Source organism: Cyclopterus lumpus, chromosome 15 (genome assembly GCF_009769545.1).
Source record: "Cyclopterus lumpus isolate fCycLum1 chromosome 15, fCycLum1.pri, whole genome shotgun sequence".
NCBI classification, from domain to species: Eukaryota; Metazoa; Chordata; class Actinopteri; order Perciformes; family Cyclopteridae; genus Cyclopterus; species Cyclopterus lumpus.
In genome coordinates this window covers 15,661,036-15,684,821 of record NC_046980.1, presented here as the reverse complement: position 1 = coordinate 15,684,821, position 23,786 = coordinate 15,661,036, and the positions used below count along the sequence as shown (strand labels likewise).

The window sequence follows — 23,786 nt, the reverse complement described above, 5'->3', positions numbered from 1 at the left end:
AATAAAATAGTGGATTATTGAGAGAAAACTAATCAACATTATTTTAATAGTCAATTAGTTGTGAAAGTAATTTATCGAGTACAATCACTGGTTTCAGCTGCTTTTCTGTTTTTAGATATGATAATTTGACTGCATTTTTCCCAATTTTTAAACAAACTACATGATTAGGCGGTTAATAAAAAAGAAACATACTAAATTCTAAGGCCTTGTATATAATGTATTGCTCACTTATACTTCCATATATATCTTATTGTGTGGAGGTCAACCTATAAAACATTTATATACAAAGTCTTGTTACAAAAACGAGCAATACGCATCATGGTTAAGGCTGGTTACTATGGTTACTATGAGCATACAAATCCATTGTTTGTCAGATTATTTGGTATATTATAAAAATAATGCAAACAATGTATTACATAATGTACAATGTCATTTTTGGTTTTCAAAAGGATTGTTTCTAAAACTATTTTGTGTGAACGAAATTATATATATATATATACACATACACACACACACATATATATATGCAGTACACATATATTTCTTTAAATCTAATTTAATTGATAAGAATTTAGGAGAGGAATAAATAAGCATTAATGCTTCTGCCTATACCTTTTCAGTCATTCCTGTTTTTGTATTTTAGATTGTGGCTTTACTTATTGTAGTCAAGCTCAGAAATAAAGCTTAATCAGTTTTACGTATTTATTTTTATTAAAAACATCTTTAATATTGCATTTCTTTTAACATCCGTCTTTTATAAAGTGTTTTTTCGTGGGCAATAATAATTAGAAGAATACACACTCTGAACAGTACATTGTAAAGCAAGATGAGCATCATTGATCTTTTCAGGGACAAAATGAAGACGCACTTGGAGCCAGCAGACGGGACGAAGAGGCGCTAACAAGATTACAGACGTCTGCGTTCTGTCGCAGCAAAGAAATAACTACGGCTTTGTTTGTGTAGAACAGACATACTGCAGCATTTATACAGCTGAAGGTCACATAAGATTGATTCTTTTGCAGTAAAACGGGTTAAATGCAAAGATAAAAGAGCCGTTTTTTTATAGCGTTTGACAAGGGGTCCCAGTTACCTGCTGACACTGCATTCCTCAATAGAATATGGCAGAAATAATCGTTTTAATATATACAAATACCCACGATGCTTTGGACAGGCATGCTAGAGGAGCCTTTCAGGGACAGAGTGCTGCGTCAGCATGCTCCAGCCACTACATTGATAGTTTGAACTACAGCAACATGCATTAATGGTTAAAGTTGCATCTCAGAGCTGCAGTCCAAATGAGTCCGTTGCATTAATTGTCCGTTTGAAGCATTGAGACCTGTTGAAGGTAAAGAAAGGTCTTTGCTGCTGCTGCTGCTGCTGCTTTATTCACACGCAGTCTCTATTGGGTCTTCGGTGTGGCAAAGTCCCAGGCCGTATCCTGGGCACACTTACACATGGCCCGCACCAGCCGAGTGAAGCCCATGTCCTTCGGTTTCTCCAGCCCGCGCATGAGCCGCTGCTTCATAATTGCTATGAACTCCCTATTACTAAGCTCTCCATTCCCTGAGGAAGACAGACAGGGCGAGAGAGCAGGAGGAGGGAGCGAAAGGAAGATGGACAGGGGTTGAGATGACAAAATAATAGAGGAAGTGGAAGTGAGGGGAGGAGACGACAGACATTTATTTATGATTTTCCACCCGTCAGTTGAGGCTTTATTTGCTTCCATGAATACAGTCAGTTGGGTACTTACCGTCGCAGTCGAACAGAGCGAACACCACATCACACACGTGGTCCGACAGCTCCACTTTGGCCACGGTGCGGGCCACCTGCTTCATGGTGACTGAGAGGAGAGGGAGGAAACCACAGACAGAGATTCACCATTTGTGGAAGAGAATAATAGAAGTGCGTGTCACACAAGCCAGCTCATAAATGGCTCATGTGGAGGACATTGTGTGCGAGTCAAACTGCTTGTGATCGATAGCAGGCAGGACTCCCATTCAGACTTTATCTGACAGTGAAAGAGAGATAAAGGGGCCAAGAGGAGGAGGAGGAGGAGGAGGAGGAGTGGACAGCAGGACATCTCGCTGAAATCAAGACTGGCTGAGGGGAATGAAAAAAAAAAGAATTGATAATAAGATGATGAAAACCTACATAGTCTCAGACTTCAAAAAGGCACAGAAGTGGAGGAGCAGAATTAAAGAGAAACAGAGGAGTATGAGAAAGGAGAGGGTGGGGATGAAAGCGATAAAATCTCGACAAAATCTCCCTGCAAACGGCAAGACAAAGAAACTAGCTGAATCACTCCACCAAGAATCTCATTAGTGGCCTTCTTTTCTACCTTTAACAATGAGCAGTTCCAGATAACACCCACATATGGAAAGCTGTACTAAAAGGGTATACAAGAGATCCTTAAAAGAATACTTTACCCACAAAATGACCATTTTTACCTTGTGTCATAAGGCACGAGTTGTGTGACTTGTGAGAGTCTGTAAACAGATGTTTTCGTTCTTTTGAGCCACCGTTCCCCGTGGAGGCATGCGAGAAAAGCTTTCTTCATGGATTCGCGGCAACACGAGGTGAGTTACTGATACAAATGATCATATTGTGGGCGAAGTATTCCTTTACATCTTGACGATTGTGAAGACGGTTTCACTGCACGGACAACGGGAGGACGGAGATAATATGCAGCCAGTTGCTCAGTGAGAGCTAACTGGAGTATTATACTACACTTACTGTTTCTACGGCAACCGCAGGTGTTGCCAAATCAACCAGGACTGAAATCTTTAGGAGTGCAATGTTCTTGTCTGGCTTTAGGGTACTTTAGAAGTGTTGGTTGAGCTTTTGTTATCCTCCAGCTTACAGGTGACATACACCATCCGGGAGCAACCATGTAATGACGGGTCAGCCAGTCCCAACCCTGCTCTCCCTCCCCCAGTGATGATGCTGCTGCTGGCATGTGTCAGTGGGCATTGGGAGCCTGCAAAATGACTTAATGACTTAAGGACGCGCTCTCCTGCGGGCCTGGAGGAAGAGGCGGTAGATAAATGGATGGATGGACAACCCGATGACCAATGGCTGAGCAAGGATTGGGAGCAAAGCCAGGGAAAAGAAGACGTGGGAAGCCTGGCTGGCGAAGTGTTAACGGCTCCGAGAGAGCGAGAGTGAAAGTGACAACAGTTGAGTGTAAAAGGGAGTAATTATTGAGGAAAGTGAGAATGTCAGAGGAAAAGGCGAATGTGGGTGTACCTTTGTCTATGGAGGCTCCAGCCATGTGGTAGAAACTTAGGGCTGTGTCCACGTCGTTCACATTCTTTAGGAAGGTAAAGAAATTCTCCACCTCCTCAAATGTGATGCCCTGCGCAAGATGGGAAGATACACAAAATGCGTCTGGGTGAGAAACTCTTGAAAAATCAGAAACAAATCATTCCTGTCGTTTTGCCTCAGCCGCGAGAGCTCCCCTATCATTACAAAAAACGAGCCCAACATTGTCACTACAAGAGCTGGGACTGCACAATTACATTTTAAGAGCGGCTCAGCAGTGTGACACAAATGACAAGAGGCAGTCGACACACGTGGATGAAAAGCATTCCATGGAAAGACGGGAACAGGCGGTCTAAAGACTCACATGCGCAGACAGACAGAGACGCATCGCCACACAGCTGATGAGCTCATTTACAAAGAAAAGTGAGCAGCTGGTCTCAGGCTGTAAATGACACTTTTCTCATTTACAATACAGGTGATGCCAATGCTGAGAGACACACAGGGATTACAAGGAAAGGGGTGGGGCAGGGGAGAAGAGAGAGACGCTTACTGCAGTTTAATTCCTTAGAGAGACCACTCCGGCAGCACCAGCCTCATCTTATTCTCATACCTTGGAGACACAGTAGCTTCCCTGCATTCAGTTTTCTTTCCTCTGCTGAATGCTGCATTTAACCATCAAACGTGCCTTATTTAAGGCTCATGTGATGCTTACATCTTTGGGTAAAAAAATGAAAGGGATGTGTTTTTGCTGCAACACTTCTGGTTATACGATAAGCATCGGCGTGTATTCAGTCAATTGACTGATGGAGCTCATTACGGTGAGGCAAACCACTGGAAATGGGAGCGGGATAAGGATCTACTGATGTTGGCTCCACGCCCTCTGCATCTTCAATATTTTTAAATAATTGCCTCTGTTTGGTCCGTCCCAGCGGAGTCATTTTACTTAGCAAGGTGCTGGTGTTTTGTGAAAGTTTGTCTAGTGGAAGGAAAGTGAAAACTGTTGTTTGCAAGAAACCATGCATCTGAATTAAACTAAATGAGTATAATGTGTAAACTGACTCCTTAAGTTGATAGAAGAGCAACCAAGGACAAAGCCTGAAGGCTTTATTGAAAGGCTAAAATTTTATTATTTATTTATTGTATTTATGCCCTGCTGCTGAGCACTGGCTTCTCTGTATGGTGGTCACCACAAACAGAGAGAGCGGAAGGTCGAGGAGTCGGCGAGAGTAGGTGTCAGTCAAGTGGATAACGTCAGGCCCCGAGTGTGCTGTCCTCTCCGAGTGATATTACTTTACTGCCGGTCTGTCTCACACACTCGCGATGTCCCAGCACAATCTCTTTTTCCTCTCAGGGACACTTGCATCCTCACATGTAGTCCACGTAGTTAAAACCCCCAAATGTAGCACCATATATAACCACAAAGCACCAATCACTTATCTGAGTCCCGTAGAAGCGTGGAGAAGAACACACACACGTGTATCTACCTGTGCATCCTTAAACATCTTCTTCAAGCCCTTCTGCATCTGCTTGAGTTTACGAGACTGGACGCCACTGTAGGCCAGCAGCATACCCCCAAACTGTCTCTCGCTGATTCTGCCGTTCACAGGATCGTTCCTCTCGAACTGCAGTGTAAGAGAGAGACAGATGAAGACTGAGTGCTGTGCAGAGGGACAAACAAATTAATAGGATGGTGCGATGGGGAACGGTAAATACTGGTGTCAGGCTTCAAGTTAAATCACGCTTGGAGCTGGCGACACTAAATCTGCATGTGCATGCTTTTATTGTATTTTTTTTTAAAAACAATGTTCCACTTGAGCATGGCTTAACAGCAGTGGGCTGTGGCAGATCTCTATCTCTCTCTCTCTCTCTCTCTCTCTCTCTCTCTCTCTCTCAGGATCTACCTGTTGTCAGGTGAAGTCACATTAAATTAGGTGATGAGCAGGTAGCGTAGTGTTTTTTTTTTTATCTGCTGAAAACGACATTGTTGGAGCAGTGAGAGTGAACCAAAACAGTAAAGATGATGGCAGGACACGCTTAAGGACCGTAGCTCTGATTATTCTGACATTTCTGTTATTATGCCTTGACATGAGAGAGTGACTTTGATTTCCGGCATTTGTTTTCATGTATACATGATGCTCTGAAACTTTTTTGTATATCCAGCTTGATTGGGAATTCAAAAACAAGTGGAATCAAGAATAAAATAAAGTAGCATCTGGCAGCCTCGGGTGAGCTGCAGGGTCAGCAAATAAAGAAACAGAGCAGTGAATTGGAGGAGTTATATTGTATTATCCATGTTGTCCTCCTTATCTGTGGTGTTATGATGTCCCTCGCAGAGCATTGTGGTATCATTAGGACCTGACAGTTAGCACTTTCTTTCTCGCAGATGCTCTGACTCCCATCCTATTCTTGAAGCATCAGATGACAGCACCCATGATCCGTGAGGCTCTACCAACGCTAGTTAAATAGATTAGAATAACCATATGCTCAACAACACTGATCGGTCGCTGTAACTGTAGAGGCGGGGGAGGGGTCTGGTGTCACTGAGGAGCCAGAAGATGGCTTTTATAACCAAATGTCCCAGCTTTGAGAGAGTGACACTGGCCAGTGCTGACAGACAATCCGAATGGTGCTTCTGTCATCCTCTATCCTGGTTCTCAATCCTTTCATATACAACGTTCACCTATCACTCACCTCCTAACATTTTTGGGGGTTTATTTGCATGTTTACCGGAGGACTAAATGTAACAAGGACAGTAATATTTACCGCTGTCAATTATCATAGGCTGGTCCCTGAATAGGTGCAGCGGGTATTAAGATTTAAGCTGACAGCAAAGCTGTAGGATTCATTGAATTATAATTGTAAGCAATAGTACAATAACCACTCATTCACTTTCCTCTTTCATTACCTCTAGTTTGAGCACATCATGCTGCAGCTTCCTCTGAAACTCCAGAAAGCTGCCAATGGTAAGTTTTCCCTTCAGGTCTTCTCCAAAGAAGTAGGTGGTGAGAGCCGAGCTGCAGCCGGCTGTCTTCAGCGTGTTTCCTGTGGTAGAGCGGTCGCGATGTCGCATGCCCATACTGGTCTGGGAACGAATGATGCTCTGGACCTAAGGATTGAGGGTCCCATGTCAGCCAGGATGATGGTGTAGACTTATAATAATTCAAATTATGTTATCATACAACTGCCAACTATAAAAAGCCAGTGAGGTTTGTAGAAGCAGATCACTTGGTTAAAAGCATCTTTCATTCATTTTCTACATAATGAGGTTTAACTTAAAAAAAAAAAACTCTTTACAAACAATACTGTACACGTAATACTGTACATCATAAACCCCATCACATCCAGTGGTAGAGATCATGATATATTACAGAGTGCAGAGCACAGCACTTATCTTTTCCTTCTGAAAAAATGTCACAGTGGTGCACATCGACCTTCCTTTAGTGCCCGTCAGTTTGAGTTACTGGTTACTGTGATGCAATCAGTTGCTACTGTAGATACAGCACAGTCCAAACGTGTGGCCTGGCTGTTTTAACCTGATGTCTCTTTCTATATGCTGATTGTGTGCGTGGCTAGTTACCTGTTCAAATTCCTCCAGATCCACCTCTCCATCACCATTCAGATCAAACATCTTGAAAGCAATCTCAAAGTTCCTCTGGGGAGCTGGACACAAAAACACATTCTGAAATCAATACGACACAATATGAAAGTGGCACGTCACACTGGATCCCCCCCCAGCGGTGGGACATGGGGCACTTTAGATACTCTTTCTTTGAGCCAACAGCCATCAAACTGTACGACGGCTTCACAGAGCTAATCCGGAATACAACATTTGCATTAATGATGTTTCAATTTGCTGCACTGTTTTTTTTCCAATCCGTGGACACTTTCTGCAAATGGCATTTGCAGTTCTGCTACTAAACACCCACGCCACTTTAATGACCATGCGGCCAGAGACAGTGGAATGAGTTCTCAGTGCAGCAGGATAACAAGGCTGAGTTCAGTGTTAGCACCACCAGTCGTATAATTACAGCACAAACACAAAAGTGAATGGTTAGACAAACATTACTTCCATTTAGAGTTTTCTTTTAGCTTTTCTCTCTTCCTACCCAACCAGTCGTGGCAGATGGCCGCCCACCCATAGCCCAAACCTGCCCACGGTTTCTAAACGGTTTTTTTCTTGCCACGGTCACCCCAGTGCTTGATCATGAAGGAACATTGGGTAATTTATAGAGTAAGATTTACACCTGCTCTATATGAAAAGTGTCTGGAGATAACTTCTGTTATGATGCTATAGAACTACATTGAATTGAACCAAGTAATGCCACAGGGTGTACTGCATTGAGCCAGAATGTACCTGTTTACATTTATCTGAGCATTCCATATCAGTGCGCACTCCAAATAACCTTAGTGCAAACTCTCTCCAAATAACCTTGGATGCACAATTAATGGAGATATCCAAATCAACATAAACAAATGTTAACAACAGCCTAATGTTAGTCTATCGTGTCTCAAGTCACTAAACTTTAGTTTATTAAGTTTAAACAGCATAGGCTATTTAGGTTACGTTTATTAACCTAACGCTGTTATAATACCCAGTGCCTACGAAGCATTTGTGATTGATTTTAGAATGTTTAAATTAAATATTATTTTATTGAAAGTGTCCGATTGTCATTTTTGTTATTTTAATGGCAACTTTTATAAACTGAGCAATCTGAATGAATGAGATGGTGCAAGATCTAGCTAGGCTAACAAACGTGATGTTCCCAATGCTGTTTGTCTGTTGCATAGCAACAGACCCACACACTGGGACTATTTTCTCTAGACTACTGAAATGCGATACACAACGTTTGGTGCTGAAAGGCAGCTTACTATTTATAATGTCGCAGGCAACCGTACTATAAAAGCAATAAGGTACTCGAGGCAGTACTGTATCGTCAATAATGTACTGTTCAAGTGTTCGCTAACAACACCCTTGAACAGTACAGTATCGACGATATAGTACTGCCTGTCGTACCGTATGCTAAATTAATTTAGACTTATCTGGCATGATTCAGACTGTATGAAAGCAGTAAATATGTACGACCACCAGGCGTGAACCCGTCTGTGTCTGTTAGGCAAAATCCTCCTTTGCACAATTTTTTGGCCGTGTTACATGGATTGAAACCAACCATAAAGCATACTGTCGGGTCTGCCTAAAAATGACTTGTCCTTGAAAACATCCCTAGAGACTTCCTCCATATGAACGGATTATATTAAATGGTCAAGCTAAGCTGGGGATATAACTTTACTAGGCATTGGAGAGTAAGGAGTAAGAGCCTTATTTTCATTACTATGAACTGTAATTTCCTGTGACATTTACTCTCTGTATTCACCACCAATGCTAGATCCAGCTCAAGCAAACGGATTCTGTGAAACATCACCTTGGTAGACACAAATTTTAACCTTGACAGAACTGGAGATCATACTGAACAGAGACAGCTCCGTAACCTGGCGAATATATCATATTAGAAAATATCGCTGTGTATTTCCGTCTTAAACTGATGCAGAAAAAAACCAGCGCAGAGAAGTAAATGAAAAGATCTTCTCTGGATTTGATTTGTGATCAGTGTGTAAGATTTGAAGGATGTGGGATTGAAGGGGATGAGTCGTATATGAAGCATTAGATCTGTGCAGTCAACAAAGTACTTACTGGACAGCACAGTGGTGAGGAAGATGTAGTCAGAGAAGGAGATAAGGCCACATTCTCCCAATGTGAAAAATATGCTGTCCTCATCTGCAAACTTCTCCCTCTCCTGGGCGATCTTCTGCTCATTTAGGTTTACGGAAAAGAAACAGCTATATTAAAAACATTTCACATGATTCAGCACAAGTCTTACAGCTTTTACAGTTGTCCCAGGTGTGGCTTTGTGTGTGCGTGTAAGCATTGTGTGTGTGTGTGTGTGTGTGTGTGTGTGTGTGTGTCTGAGAGTTAAGCTCAATCAGAGTCTGGCTATGTTCAAAATACAGAAATGTACACACTTACTATACTTCCACACACACACACACACACACACACACACACACACACAGGAACATAGATAGACTTTTTTCACAATAACAGTCATGCAAATGCTGCATACACATGAAGCCGTACAGGCAAGACAGTTGTAGTAACAAGCAATTAGTTTGTAGTCAGTTCCAAACGCTTTATCCACCAGAGGCCGTACTCAGTGTGAAATTGATATAAAGAGAGGAAAAACATCACGAGAGACTGTGGCACAAACACACACTATTGATTAACCATATAGATGACACAACCCAAATGTATTAATCATTAAAAACAAAGCAGCTTTAGCTCTCTCTCTCAGACACACACACACCTGTCAGCATGTGTATATTCACAGCATTGCATGAAAAAGTGACTTAATCACATGCACACTACACACTCAGTGATAGAGACTTGAAAAGATAGCGTCCGCAAGACGCTCCATCAAACAGAGTGGACAGACGGACAGGGCATGCCTTGAGAGAGGGGGGAGGGGGCTGGGCCACGCTTAGCACATGTGGAGTTACCTCCGTCTGTAAGAGGTCCAATTCAGAGGAGGAAGGAGGAGAAACAACTGTTAGAGAACAGCGTGGCCTCTGCTGTCTTTAGCAGGGCCTTGAACGACAAAGACACGCATGTGCATTCACAGTGTACACTCACACACATACACATGTATCTTGCTCAAACAAGATAATTGGGGGATACCACTCAAATTAAATGATGTCTCGCCGTCTCTGCAGCTGTAAGACTGTGATGCAGCTCCACTAACTAGTCTGTTGTAATGATTAGTTAAACCTTTTATCTGAATTGTCAATGGAGCTGTGTGCCGAGGGACATTTGCAAATTAAAGCTAGTCCCATGTTCTCTTAAAAGAGACATGGACTTAAATTAATTGGGAAAAACATATACTGAATACAAACATTTGGTGGCAACCCCCTTAACAGCATTACATCAAATTATTTCCCATAAACCGACTCCCTCCTCATGATAAACAGAAATTGCTGCTAAAGAATCGGTATAAGCTTTTCCAATTGGTTTGTTCATTTATTTTTATATATAAATAAAATAGTGGTTTCTACTGTCATATTTATTATTGATGGTATCTACTGTACATTTACAGTATAAAAGGAGAAGGGAGTGGGAGGTGAGAGAGAAAAAAAGTTATTTTTGGAGCAGTGCTACTGGTTGAGAGGCAGAGACTGACACAGAGAGATGACAAGAAAAAATGTGTATTCTTTGTGGCATAAACATACTGGGTGAGTGTAATTGAATATTAGAAAGGACAGGTGCGCACACATAGAAAATAAGGAAAGTGTAAAAACAGTAAAAGAGGTTGGTATTGCCCCCCCCCCCCCCCCCCAAGTTCAGAACAATGACACTCAGAGACAGCCCTCCGGGCCGGTGCCATCTACTGATCCTAGCACCAGTCCAAAAAACACACGACCATGCACGTGTGTATTTCAACGGTCAAGCGTGTACTCATCCCTGCACAGGCAGCTACACAACCACGCACATTAGAGATATGAACACACTGGGCCTCATTATAATGTATAATGATCATTACGGAGGCACAGAGAACATTAAGCATAATAACTCTTTTTTTCAGCGTCCCGAGTCGGGGACAAAAACACCCCCGCAGATAGCCAAAATGACGTGCAACGAAAAAGCTAATATAATTGGCCTAAGAGAGGAGCCAAATAGCATATTAAGCCGATAAAAGAGATCTCAAGGTGTGTATGGAAATACTAACCAATAAACACACAGACGTTTAGTCTTCTGCAGCCTGTGTTCCTGTGAGAAGAGATTCTCTCTTTAAGGAGCCCACTCTACAGCCAGACTTGACTGCTGAGCGCACAGTATAGCTCTCACTCCCTGCTCTCTCACATATACAATGTGCTATGATGCTGTACATCTCTCCAACAATTGTATGATGTAACACTGCACTCTCTCCAGCAGACAGAGAGGGATGGCAGCGTGTATATCGCGCTGTGATGGGGCTTTTAAGCCTTTCCATGGAGCTTGTGGCTCCACTGTAAAACCCTGTCTCATCTACTCTTCATTCTTCATCTTTACTTCACTGATGCTAGCCTTAAATTCCTACTGAAGTTGTTAGGTGCTTCGGCAACAAGCCTTTCAACAGCACAAAATAGCATTTAAATTCAGATAACTGGTAAAACACCTACAAGAGATCCCTCTTCTGTTACTTTGTTCCCTAGACTCTGTATCTTCTCGGTTTATGCTTTCATCACTTTTGAATGATCTACCCAGAGGACATTATGCCTTTCAAATATGCGGTCGCAATCACTAAAAGGATCTCAACTTTATCGGAGTCTGTATTTAACATCCATCTTAGATTTTTCCCAAAGCACTGATCTTCAAATGACTGTAAATCTAATTGCTGCAGCACTCAAGTTAATTAACAGCTTACTCCTCGTCTGTCAGTGCCCGTGTCTGTTGATCGCCGTCAACTCATAGCTGTCTGTGTATGTGAGCGTGACTTCTTTTTAAATTAAACCCTGAGCCTGCTCATGTGTTCATGTATGTCTGTATGTGTCAGCTACTTTTTGGCCAATTCCATGGGCCAGATGATGGACTGAACAACCCAACTAGCCTGTGAGCTGAGGCAGAAACACGTTCTGACAGAGCTGCTGGCTGGGCAATCAATATATCAATATGCTCTCATATACACACAGCCTGGGTTATGGGTTTGGCCAGGGATAATCTCTCCAGTGCACCGGGTGACAGAGCAGCCCGATAGCTGCCCGGGCTAAAATGAATCTAACCCAAACTTAAGAGTCCAACAAATGAGGCCCATACAAGTCAAGTACAGCCAGAGGCATGCATGCAAAGAGGCTTTATCTCTTTCTGCTCATTTCACATGAGAGCCTAAGAAACACTTTCTAAGCACACCATTGAGATGTGGCATACTTGGAAACTTGGACTGCATAACAATCTCTTCTCACATTCCAGGATTCTACCATTTCATTGTTCAATGCAAAAAATTAAGAATTCTGTGCCTTTACATTTGTAACTGGCCTTAGTTTCTATCAAATATCTGACTACAGAAGATTCTCAACAAATGATTAATACTTTAATTTGTTAGCTTTCTTTTGTCATTACATGATCAAATCAACCGCATGACACTGATGGGTCCAGTTAAAAGGAACTCATCGCTGACATCCAGCATCATCATCTCGTAATAAAAGAAAACAGGCAGTTGGTGAAGTGACTGATTTACATAATTAAACGCATCATACTGCAGAATTCTAACATGGACACTTGGATACTAAAATCATATTCCATGCCACCCATCCTTTTTCTGCTAGCTTCAGTCTCGTTATTCATGCTGCTCCGCCAGCACTTTGTGGCCATGTGCTTGGCTGAGGAGTGGAAGGCAGCTTAGTCTGGGCCCTCTCTGATACCACTGTACTGGCTGCAGTGCTTCATTATTGATTAGATCTGTGACTCTGTCCAACACTGCAGCTGCAGACATCCCCATAACAGCAGAGAGTAGAAGAGGGAAGCAGAGGATGAAAGAACTGCATGAGTCAAACAGTTTGTGTTACAATATTAATTATCACACAACAGACGCAAATTACTTTTCTCAGATAATGTCATAAGACTCTGTTGTCTGCGTGGTCTCCACTGAGCACCACAACAAAGAGATGAATACATGTGTGGAGTCCTGCCAATGAAAACAGAAAGCTCGACCTGCAAAAAGAGGAGATCTGCTCCCACTCTCTTTGTCTGTGCGTTCATGAGTGTGTGTCTGCTCGGGTCATGCCTGTCCCCCGAGAGGCCTCATCTTTTGTACAGGTTAGCCTCGCTAGAACTGGGTGTGCTGGAGCGCTGCACCAGCAGCTATATACTGATGAAAAGAGAGAGCGATGTGTACAGTGTGACAGACGGACAGCGCAGAGTGAGTGAAAGAGAAGGGGTGGGGCTAAGGGTACAAACGCATTAATAATGGATTAGTACCTTTACGTGGCTTTGTGTGATGGGGTAGCTCTGGGGTTACTGTCACTTTGACAGGTTCAATGAAAGAAATGTTTCAAGGGAATTCGGAATGACCTGCTTGAGGGGAAAAGTCAACCCGGGCCTGTGTCTGACATTTCTGAATGGTAGTTGTGAGCTCTCACTGTGTGTAAGTACACTTGGCCTGTGCTACACCAACTACAACGTGGTCACCGTCTCCTTCCAAGTCCCAAAGAAAACCCCACACATTAAATGATTCTATACTACTTCCTACCCCTTGAACCAAAACACACATAACCAAAATTCATCCGTGAGTTTCAAGAGTGAATATTTTCTGCTCGTATATGATGATACTCTGGGACCAAATCACCGCAGTCTGTAGGCGGGCGGGTGGAGAGAACACTGATGAATTAACTTTCCACCTCTAGTCCCAAGGGCCACTGCAAAGCAGATGTACCATTAATAACACGTAATTATTCTGGGAACACCAACAGAATAATGTACCCTGATGTGGAACGCTCAATAAACAGATTTCAGTCACTGAGGAATGGCACATACACTCTCACAAGGGGAGAGGAGGAACCGCATTAGCTGACCATGAGTACAGACAACCCAACCTCTATCACCGGAGATTAGGAGAGCAGAGAGAAACGGAGAAAGACTAGGTGTGAGTGTGACTGTGTTTGTGTGCGTTAGCCTTATAGGGACGAACATTGACAGAGAGGACAAAGAAAGCAGGTGAGAAGAGAAAACAGTGTGAAAAGATGGAGTAATAGAGCGACGACTGTCCAAACAGCGGCCCCTGGGAGCTTCCTGTGAAATCAGAACGAGTGAACGGGACAAAAGTTGATGCGACAAGAGGCTTGTTTTCATTGGAGCAACCCCCCCTCGCACTCCCTCCGAGTGACAGGCGTCCGCTCTCGGTCGTAGCTGGTCACACGGCAGACGCCGGGACTTTACAGGCTACAGCATGTGGGAACAGTTTGGATACATTTTAGATGTCCTGCCTTCAGTGACTCTAAACCATGCTCTACAGAAATCATGCAGCACTGACATCCGGACAATCCAGAGGATGAATTTGTGAGGACTATCAAGCACATCCATACAGCCTCGACGTTGAGCTAACAGAGCCATTTCCTGGGTCCAAAACAACCCTGTGAGGCCACCATGCGCAGAGACGGGGCGCCACCACCAGCTACTTTCTCTGTGAGACACAGGCAATAGAGCAGTGCATGCTGGGAAAAACGCTAGAGTGCCAAAGCATGTGAAAAGCTAGAGCTGATATTTCATAGAAGGGATGAGGAAGAAAAGGTGTGTTTATAAAGCAAGACAGAGGAAGTGCAGGGGAACAGCTCTGCTATGATTGGGCTTTGACCGATACAAGTTCCTAGTGAACAACTCATTTTAGCTGCACATCTCAGCTTTGCAAGACTTGATGTTCCTCTTAGAATTTGACAATACATTTGTTAACTTTACTTTGGGGCACTGGCCAGGATGTAAATTATGTAGAAGTGCTGCAGTGTTTAATAATCCCTGTAGAGGCAAAGTATAAAGTCTTCACTTTCAATAATTCAGCAGGGAAGGCCTGGCATGCAGCTGCCTCCAACAAGCTGTACAAAGGGCACCGTCTCATAACAATACAGAGTTTGAGTTTGCATACAAGTGCACACACAACGGGGTGTGCCTATTTCTGTTTCTGACACTCCCCGTCATTATGAGGTGCACAGGTTGTAACCTGCCCTTTGGCTTATCTTTGCGTCATCCCGACTGCCGGAGGCATTCAGACCTGCTCAAAGGCCAAATAATTTAGTCGATAAAGCTTATAGGTCAAGGCTCATTTATTTACATGTATCAATATAAATGTGTATATCAGAAGCATTTGAAATCACAAAAGGTTTCTCCAGCGCACTCTGCTGAAACATTTTGGAGCATCTCTGGAAACTAGTAGCAAGTAAATGCTCAAATGAACTGACTCATTTATACACACATTTATGTAAATCCTATAAGCGGTTTAAGTGTCCTCGTATATGAAATTAACAGATAAGGCAGAGTGGCATTTCCTCATCCTAATATGTTATTTTCCATAGAAGGACATCCAAGTGTATTATTGGACTTATAGCATGGCCACAATTCTTTCCATTTCCATGATATAAATCAGCCTTATCATATGAGAAAATACAGTGGTGGTCTACTTCAGTCCTTCCCCATCAATCTGTGTTTAACACCTACAGCACGTATACCCTGTGAGAGAAAAGCTAGATGTAAATTCAACATGTTATTCCTTGTTCCAAATGATTCATTGAAATTAAAGCAGTTTGGCTGCCGTCCGATACACATCGGTCACAAACTTAACCAAGGCGGTGACTCCGTTTTCACACTTGCTGAAGCTGAGATGTAGGAGATACAGAAACACTACTTATTTAGCTGTTCCCCTGGACTAACAACACTAAAAAGCTATGCCCTCCATATTACTACAGAGGAGTGAGAGAGTGAGTAATAAAAAGATAGAAAACAATTCAGAGACAGAGGAAGAGGGAGTAGGTAGAGAATACAAAGTGCAGTTTTTCATTCAGGTGCACACATGCTGCTCGGCACACACCCCATACCTGCCAGAAGTCCTGCAGAGAGGGAGGGGCAGAACGGGAAGGAGATGAGGAGGGAGGGAGGGGGACAGAAAAGGAGAGGAGGGACGGTGAGGGGTGGAGAATGGGGAATCAGTAGATGGAATGATTGTGGGGAGGAAACAGCGTAAAAATAAGGATTTTGGGAGATGGGGGAGTTTGAGGATGATGGTTATTCACGAGGAAGGGAAGAGAGAAAAAATGGAGGGATTACTCGTTATGTGAATGAGGGAAGATGGCTGATAAGAGCACGAACGAATAATCAACAGTTAACAATGCAACGTCAGGTCACATCAACATAAGATCGCGGCAGCAAGAAGCATGCCCACATGATTAGGGTAGCAGAAGAAAACGCAGAGAGAGAGAAAGGTGTAACAACAAAACAAAACAATTGGTTGAGCAAACACAAACAATGACATTTCATGACTTCTCAAATAGGTGTGTTTTCATGGAAAGGAAAATAAAAAATTAAATAAACATGGTGGGTCAATATGAACAACAGTTGATGAACAACAGTTGTTAAACAACTCTATAGGGCGTGTTATGTTTACATACAGACTGAACAAATTAGTGTCAGCAGGAGGGGACGGGGTAGAGAGAAGTGAGAGGTTTAACATGTACACTTTTAAACACTCTTCCACTTAGCTGCAGCCAAACTGTATGTATGTGACAAATCTCTCAGTTGGCGTGGCTATTTTTAAATCAAACTATGGGGGAGGAAGAGACAGAGGTCTTTTATTAAAAGAGCTCTCATGTTACAATACTGCACACCTCTCTGCCGTTGACCTTAGCTTTCATTGCCGTTTACCCCCCAACCCCCAGATGAATGGTTTCCCTTGTACTTCACCACACCCTCCATCAACTCGATGATTTGCACACTAAATGTATTGCACCACATAATTCTCTGCAGGTTTAGGTTTAATTTTAACTAGATTTCATGGCAGGAAAACGTAATAGTTTATTCCTCTGCCAACTAGCTAGGGAGGCCCTTCAAGCCAATGAGGAGGAGGCACGCGTCTCAGGGCAAAACAAAAAGGGGTTGGGCAGAGCCAGGGAGGGAGTGGAGCTCTTGGGTCGCTCTTGCCATGGCAAGAAAATATCAGGGGACAATACAAGCTAAATACAGTATCAGAGAAAACCATGTGTCCAAGGATTTACCAGGCAAATAAGGGAGGCCTGGAGATAGGGACGCCATTTACATAACCAGAAAAGGGCCATAAAAAGGTGTTCCATTTTGATTTTAGGACACCACTGAATTTCACATTGACTTTTGATTAATGAATAGACCAAGCTCTGAGGTTAATCTGCTTTTGAAATATGTCTGAGTCAAAGTTCCGGGGACTTTTTCTAAACATGAGAATAGCTACTGAGTTGCAGAAGAAAGCAAAAAGAGGAATAAGTAATGGTCACAAATCAAATCAATATCAAGGAAAGCAGTAATGATAGTAATGATGTTTGATGATGTATATTGATGGCATCTATTTTCCTGACTGAACAGAAAGATGCTAGCATTTAGAGAACAGGGAATTGATCATTTTAAAGCCAGCCAGTGGTGGAGGGTGAGCCTGTCCAAAGTGCACCTGCTGTTATTGTCTTTAAGTCTTTAAATGGGTCATTATGCACTGGACAGACATACTTTGTACTTGTCCCTCTTGATGATTAAGTGTGGAGCTGATCTGTTAAGAGCCAGGCTGCTGTGCACCAGGCTGAACCAACTGAAGGCACATAGGATCCAGGTGTAGGTTGAAAACAATATACGTCATTAGCCTACCCTTTAATTCCCGTTCTGAACTTCAAAGAGCTCAAGCAACATTTGTAAAGCAAGATATTCTGCTCATCTGCTCTAGTCCCAATTAATGTGACTGGAAAATAACATGAGGTGACGGTTGATAAGAAGACAGAAAAGCAGGAGCTAAAGAAAAGACATGAAAAAAGATAAACATAGTATAAAGGGTATGGTCTGTGAAAAACAACATTCTTTAACTTCAATTTTGAGGAAAGGGAGACCACATTTTCTAAACATGCAGTGTGGATGTTTTGTGTCATTCACATTTTTGCATCCAACAAACACAGTAGACCCAGAAATACCGGCTAACATTTTCATAGCTGTGTTTCTTATGGTATCACTTGGATTTTTTGTTAAATTAATTTCTGCACTCTTTGCTCGACACAATAACTAGACATGTTATGGCATGGAAGTTGTTTGACTTCTATTGCATTTCAGAGATGTTATTCATATATGTATTCTACAGATAATATTCAGTTCAGCAAAAGATACATTAAAATTAAACTAAAGCAGATGCTGCTTAACATTTGATCAACAACTTTAGAGGTATACACAGAAAGTCTGTGTATACCTCTATTTTTGGGATCTGACTTTTATTTGAACTTAACTTCAGTAAGTTTCCTCACTACTGCACTGAAATAAGACCTTACTTTTGAAAAACTCACTTATAATTTCTTCTCCGTTTATGCATATTCAAAATCCAAGCCATGAACTGATAAAACCCTCACTGTATTCTGTGGATTATAATGCCTAAATAGTAAGTGCAGACAGAATTAGGATCAACATTTAAGAGTTAAGGGACACATTTCTGACAAAACTCTGAAAAGATCAGAATATTTTTTTTTGTAAAGGATATATATATATATATATATATATATATATATATATATATATATAAATACAAATATATAAAAGACATGTTATTGTTTTTTTTCCCAGTGCTTTAAGGCGCTCAAAACTAATTTATAGTCACCTCTGTTGTATTGGGTTAGGGGCAAAGAAAAATATATAAAAACTTCAGCACATATAACTGAAATTGTCTTAATGGCCGGACAACACCGTGGGTAATTAGTTTAGTTAGAAGAAGTTAGAAGAAAGTGTTTTTGTATTTTGCATGAATGGATTTCCACAGCAATTATTGCCATTTGCCGTGTTGGGAAATAAACCCTCTGGAAGACTGGGAAAAGAAAAAGGCTGTACAAATATGTTATTGGCACAGCTTTCTGGGAACTGCAATACTCATTACAGTATATTTATGAATTTATAAACTAGGGATACAATGTTTCTGAGGCATAATTCCCTGAGGATTGCTAAATTTAACCTCTTCCCACTTCTTACCTTTCCATCAAATCGCTTCACAATGAACTGATCCAGGCCTAGACCTGACAAAAAATGAGAAAATATAAACAGATGTTCAGATGAGACAAATAGATGACACAAATATGTATACCAAACAAGATGTGAGGCAGAGCAGTTACATAGCAGGAGCATCCAGATGTATGCCTTGCATGAAGCAGAGCAAATGTATTTACATGGTGTCATTACTGAACATTTCATAATCACTGACATGTCCTGGAGATTAATAATGGTCATTAACAACCCATTTCCATTGAGCAAATTCTTTAAAATAAACAATCAGCATTCAGCTTTGACTTCTGATCATCAGTTAAAACAAAAGTTATCTGCCAGCATACCAAGAAAAACTGTGTTTTTGTGTATATTTATATACACAAATGATTCAAATGAGTATCTCAAAGTGACTGGGTGTTTGGGTACTAACTCAATGAAACACACATATGGATCAGTTAATAAATGCGTAGTCTTCACCGGGCACTGGTCTGTGTAATGTCTTTCTATCCAGGAGGCAGCAATTCCTTCTGTGGCTGAACATAGCTCCGCTCCGTGGCAGAATTATTTGAAATGTGATTTTCTCTTCAATCAAATATATTTCAAACATGAGTTGTGAACTTTGCGTGAAAGAGACAACTCTACCCCCCGAATAATGAAATTTAAACAAAAAAACTATCGAGGTGATTCATTTTTAAGCTCCTGTGTGAAGCAGCAGTTATAATCTGTTAAATGAAGCATGCAGTATTAAAATATTATATAAAATATGCAAGGAGTCACACAAGCTCTTATTATCACGACGGAAGACTAGTAGCACAGTGACCTGCTGAAACAAGTCTCATCCAATCAGATTTACTTTGAGGGCAATGGTTAGAATATAATGTCATTAAACTGAACTTGGCTTCATCAGCATTACAGACAACCTCATCACCTAAGACCTCTGAAAATAGCCTATCACCTTCTTCTGCTGAGTCAATAATCCTTAAACTTCAGGCCAGTTAACGCAATCAATAGATTTATCAAATAAGGGGCTGGATCACAAAGCCAAGGGCCACATTTCTTGCCAAAATGCTAGTAAACTGCAGATTCTATCGGCTTTTTCATCTGCTGAACCTTCTCATCATCATTACTTAAATTCCAGTTTGGAAGCAGGATAAATAAAGGAAGAGCTGTGGAATCATAAAGTGAGGAGGCAAGTTACTGGGTCTAAGAATGGAAGGCCAATGCGGGCCAAGCTAGGCCAAGTCTTGAGTTAACATAGGAAGTGCTGAGGTGAGCTGGAAAGGCAGTGCAGATGTGACAGAGCCCACTAAGTCCTTATTAAGTGTTAACTGCAGGCTTGCCTCCGTTACTGTGGGTGAATGTGCAGGATTTAATGGCCCTCACACGCTGTACATTCAACCACAAGTCTGAGATGGAGCCTAATATTCTCCCATGTCATGTAAATCTAAATTAATGTTAGTGTTGAATAACCAGGACAGTTAAGGACAAGCGTGGTGCTGAAACATGTCTTTGCCAACTTAAGCTCTGCGCCTTACCAACCCTCTCGTGGCTTCAGATCAAATATCTCTTTCTCGCTCCATGTGTGCCGCCTGAGATCTGCTCTGGACCTGCTAATTGATGCACCAACTGCTGTTTCGCGAGTCTCTCAACTCAGCGTGATCGGACAGCCCTGTCACTCGCCCCCTCCTCCACACATATTTGTGAACACAGTCAGCGGGACAGTTATAACATGAACTGTCATTAGTCGGGAACTGCCAAGCGTGTGCCGAGTGTCCTGTAGCTGGATGGAGCATGGGGAAAATGCTGTGAAACCCCTTGACAATGACTAGCATGCGAGTGGAAGCAACGCAGTCAGTGATGAAGATGAAGCAAAGGTTAAGAAAGAAAGAGAGGAGACTCACTCTCAGGTTGCTTCTCGTTAGGTGTGATGGAACGTATGAAGTCCTGGGGCGTCATGTAAACCTCAGCATCTCCATGCTCGCCAATGACCTTCAGCGTTGAAAAGTAGCGAAAAATCTTGTCTGGGGTTGAGTAGGCTCTTATCCTGTTCTCATACTCCATCACCTGCCGACCAGACAGGAGCCACAATGAATGACACTCAATTTCATACATTAGGCACGAGCACCTCTTCAGCATACCGAAACCTCGACCAAATCAAAGACCGAGCAATATTCCAATCCAGTGTGACGCAAGGTAAACGATCTGAAGCAAAGTTAACAGAGTGTGGAGAGGGGGAAGGAGAGACCAGAATAAAGAAGCAGGTGGCGGCAGGAAAACAAGATGACAGTCCTGATGGGGAATTATAATAACCTCCTGACTCAACTATCACATAATCAAAAGAGGAAATAGTAGAGCACCGGTCAGACTGAAAGGATAACGTAAAAGGAGATCAAACACAGCCACAAGGAGTGGTGCCCAGTGCACATAAGTCCAACAGCATTGGAAAATACAAAAACAAATGTACTCAGCTCTTTTACACAAATTAGCCTCGTCTATGTTTGCCTTGACACTGCCATTTGCTTTTCCGCACAAAGTTCCAAACAGATGCAGCATAACTGGGAAACTGACCGTATGTTTGGGAGCTGAGCTCAGCCATGAGTTATTTCATGTGCAATTGAATGATTGTCTACACAAGCTCCCTGTGGAAAAATAAATGTTACAGCTTCAACTTTTTTTACACTGTTATCCAGTTAAATTTGATAACAGAAAGAGTGAGTGAGTCGCACAGACTTTGATCAAACTAGATTCTCTCATTGAGTCTGTAGCGATGACTGCATGCTTCTGTGTTGGTTCCCGCTCTTTAGCAGACCTTATTGGACTATAGGGAATCACCAAGAGCATGCCCCCTCAGATGAGACACCCATCAGTGTATGGATGAGAGGTAATAGGACAGTCGTGTGGAAATGCCAGGGAGGCTGAGACACGCTGTCATCTCTCTCTGGATCTCATCTCTTCAGATTTACAGGCTACTGATCTCTGCATCACCCACACTGATGGAGACCCACGCCTCTTCTTTTCAGCTTTCAGTCATTTATGCACTCACTTTTCATGACAAAAAGTGCACGTCGACAACCAGAGGAGTACAATTCAAGGCACAGCAGCCCTATATTTGTCTTTTCCTCAGATTTTGAAAGATGGTTGTGCAACATCTGAGAAAAGAGTTTGCGATTCAGTTTAATAGTAAGAAGGTAAAAGTACTGAATTTTAAAAACACATTCGAATGATAATTCCCTCTTGCGGCATTATTTAGCATTTGAGTTATTTGTGCATTATTCAGACCGTCCCCTTTGAGAAAAAGACACAACATATGGAAGAACCAAAATCCAAAAAACGTTTGAAAGACACAAGTAAGTACCCAGCACACTCCAGCAACATTCAACCATCAACATTTGAGGGCACTCTCAGTCTGAAGCACATGTTCGGACATTTGCACACATACACAGAATTGACACTTTATCAAACCTATCCAGACTCTTTATTTGACAGTGTGAGAGAGCTGGCACAAACAACCTATCTTACCAACACACTAGTGAAACCTGCGATGCTGTGATTCACTAAAACGGTTTGCTCCCCAGAAGTCTATATGCTTTTGGCAGACTGAGGCTTCTGCTGAGGCAATACTGATTGCACAATCTTTACATGCATCCAAAAGTCAGAAGTACTATTGCATCACATTTCCTCTGAAAAAAAATAAAATGTAATTGAACGTTCAAAGTTCTTCTCTTTCCTTCTCCCGTCTCCTCCAATGACACAGCTGCTAAATGTGTCCATTCGGCATCGTTTCAAAGACCCTTTATTCTTCTTCTGTTTGTCATTTGTCATCTGCTGCCTAATTAACAGCAATAAAATCTTATGGGTGGCTCATTCCTGTTGTTTACGACAGCAGCAATGCATGCTGATTACCTTTGTGAGTCTTCGTAAAATATGCTGTCAAAAATATACTGCCGTTTGCATATTGGACATTGATCGGGAGGGCTTTCAAAACACCATTCTGGAGGTGAATTAAATACTGGACTTACTGAATGTTTATTGTTTATTGATTACCTTGCGGTCACGGAATCCAGAGCGTGCCTTCTTTTTTTTTCCCTCACCACCTTCATTTGCTTCTTCGTCGCCGCTGCTGGCCTCCACCGATTTCTCAGACTCTGCCTCAGCGGCTGCATCCCTCACAAAATCAACCCCCTCTCCGCCTGGTGGTTCAGAGTGTTGAACGGAGGACCCTGCCTCTGCATATGCACTAGTTTTCAGCAACAAAAAAAAAAAAACGGATTAGAAACACATTTCTATGTCATTTACAAAGATGGTTTAGTATTGCAATTTCTCTTTTGTGTTTTGCTTTGGGACAAAGTAGAATCAAGGAAGTGTGTAGTGATTATGTTTTGCAGCCAAGTATAAACTATATATATATGATGCCTCACAGTTAAAACAGAGAGAGGGAATGATGAGTAAGGGATTACGTTCTGCGCTTTGTTGCAGACGGGTCTACCGAGGCCACTTAACCATTATTTTTCAACTATATTGAATATTGGAATAATAATAATAATAATAATAATAATAATAATAATGAATAGCAGAGTCTGTCAGGGATAGGCTGAATAATTCAGTTTAACGAGACACAAGGAGAATGAAGCCTGGGGTGAAGGTCTGGAACAGTCTCATCCCATCAGACTGCCCCGAGGCACCATCCATCACTCTGCCTCCTGCAGCACAGTCATTCTGTCCCCATAGAGCTCTCACATCTACAGCCTTTCCACTGTTTTGCCTTAAC

General features: G+C 42.1%; 1 protein-coding gene across 3 annotated transcripts in view; it reads right to left on the bottom strand.

Moving 5' to 3' along the window:
* Positions 1–688: 688 nt before the first annotated feature.
* Positions 689–23,786, bottom strand: part of micu1 (mitochondrial calcium uptake 1) — a 28,154-nt gene continuing 5,056 nt past the window's right edge. Inside the window, exons 3-14 of one of the 3 annotated variants that reach the window (XM_034552299.1) lie at positions 23,063–23,255; positions 20,920–21,082; positions 19,007–19,050; positions 15,868–15,879; positions 9,814–9,819; positions 8,951–9,065; positions 6,839–6,921; positions 6,167–6,367; positions 4,746–4,883; positions 3,247–3,355; positions 1,751–1,840; positions 689–1,563 (exon numbers count right to left, since the gene is read on the bottom strand). In XM_034552299.1, the coding sequence (XP_034408190.1) occupies positions 1,400–1,563; positions 1,751–1,840; positions 3,247–3,355; positions 4,746–4,883; positions 6,167–6,367; positions 6,839–6,921; positions 8,951–9,065; positions 9,814–9,819; positions 15,868–15,879; positions 19,007–19,050; positions 20,920–21,082; positions 23,063–23,255 (1,318 nt within the window). In that variant the 3' untranslated portion in view covers positions 689–1,399. The remainder of the gene's footprint in view (positions 1,564–1,750; positions 1,841–3,246; positions 3,356–4,745; positions 4,884–6,166; positions 6,368–6,838; positions 6,922–8,950; positions 9,066–9,813; positions 9,820–15,867; positions 15,880–19,006; positions 19,051–20,919; positions 21,083–23,062; positions 23,256–23,786) is intronic. The other 2 variants (XM_034552300.1, XM_034552301.1) reach the window with 2 other exon arrangements.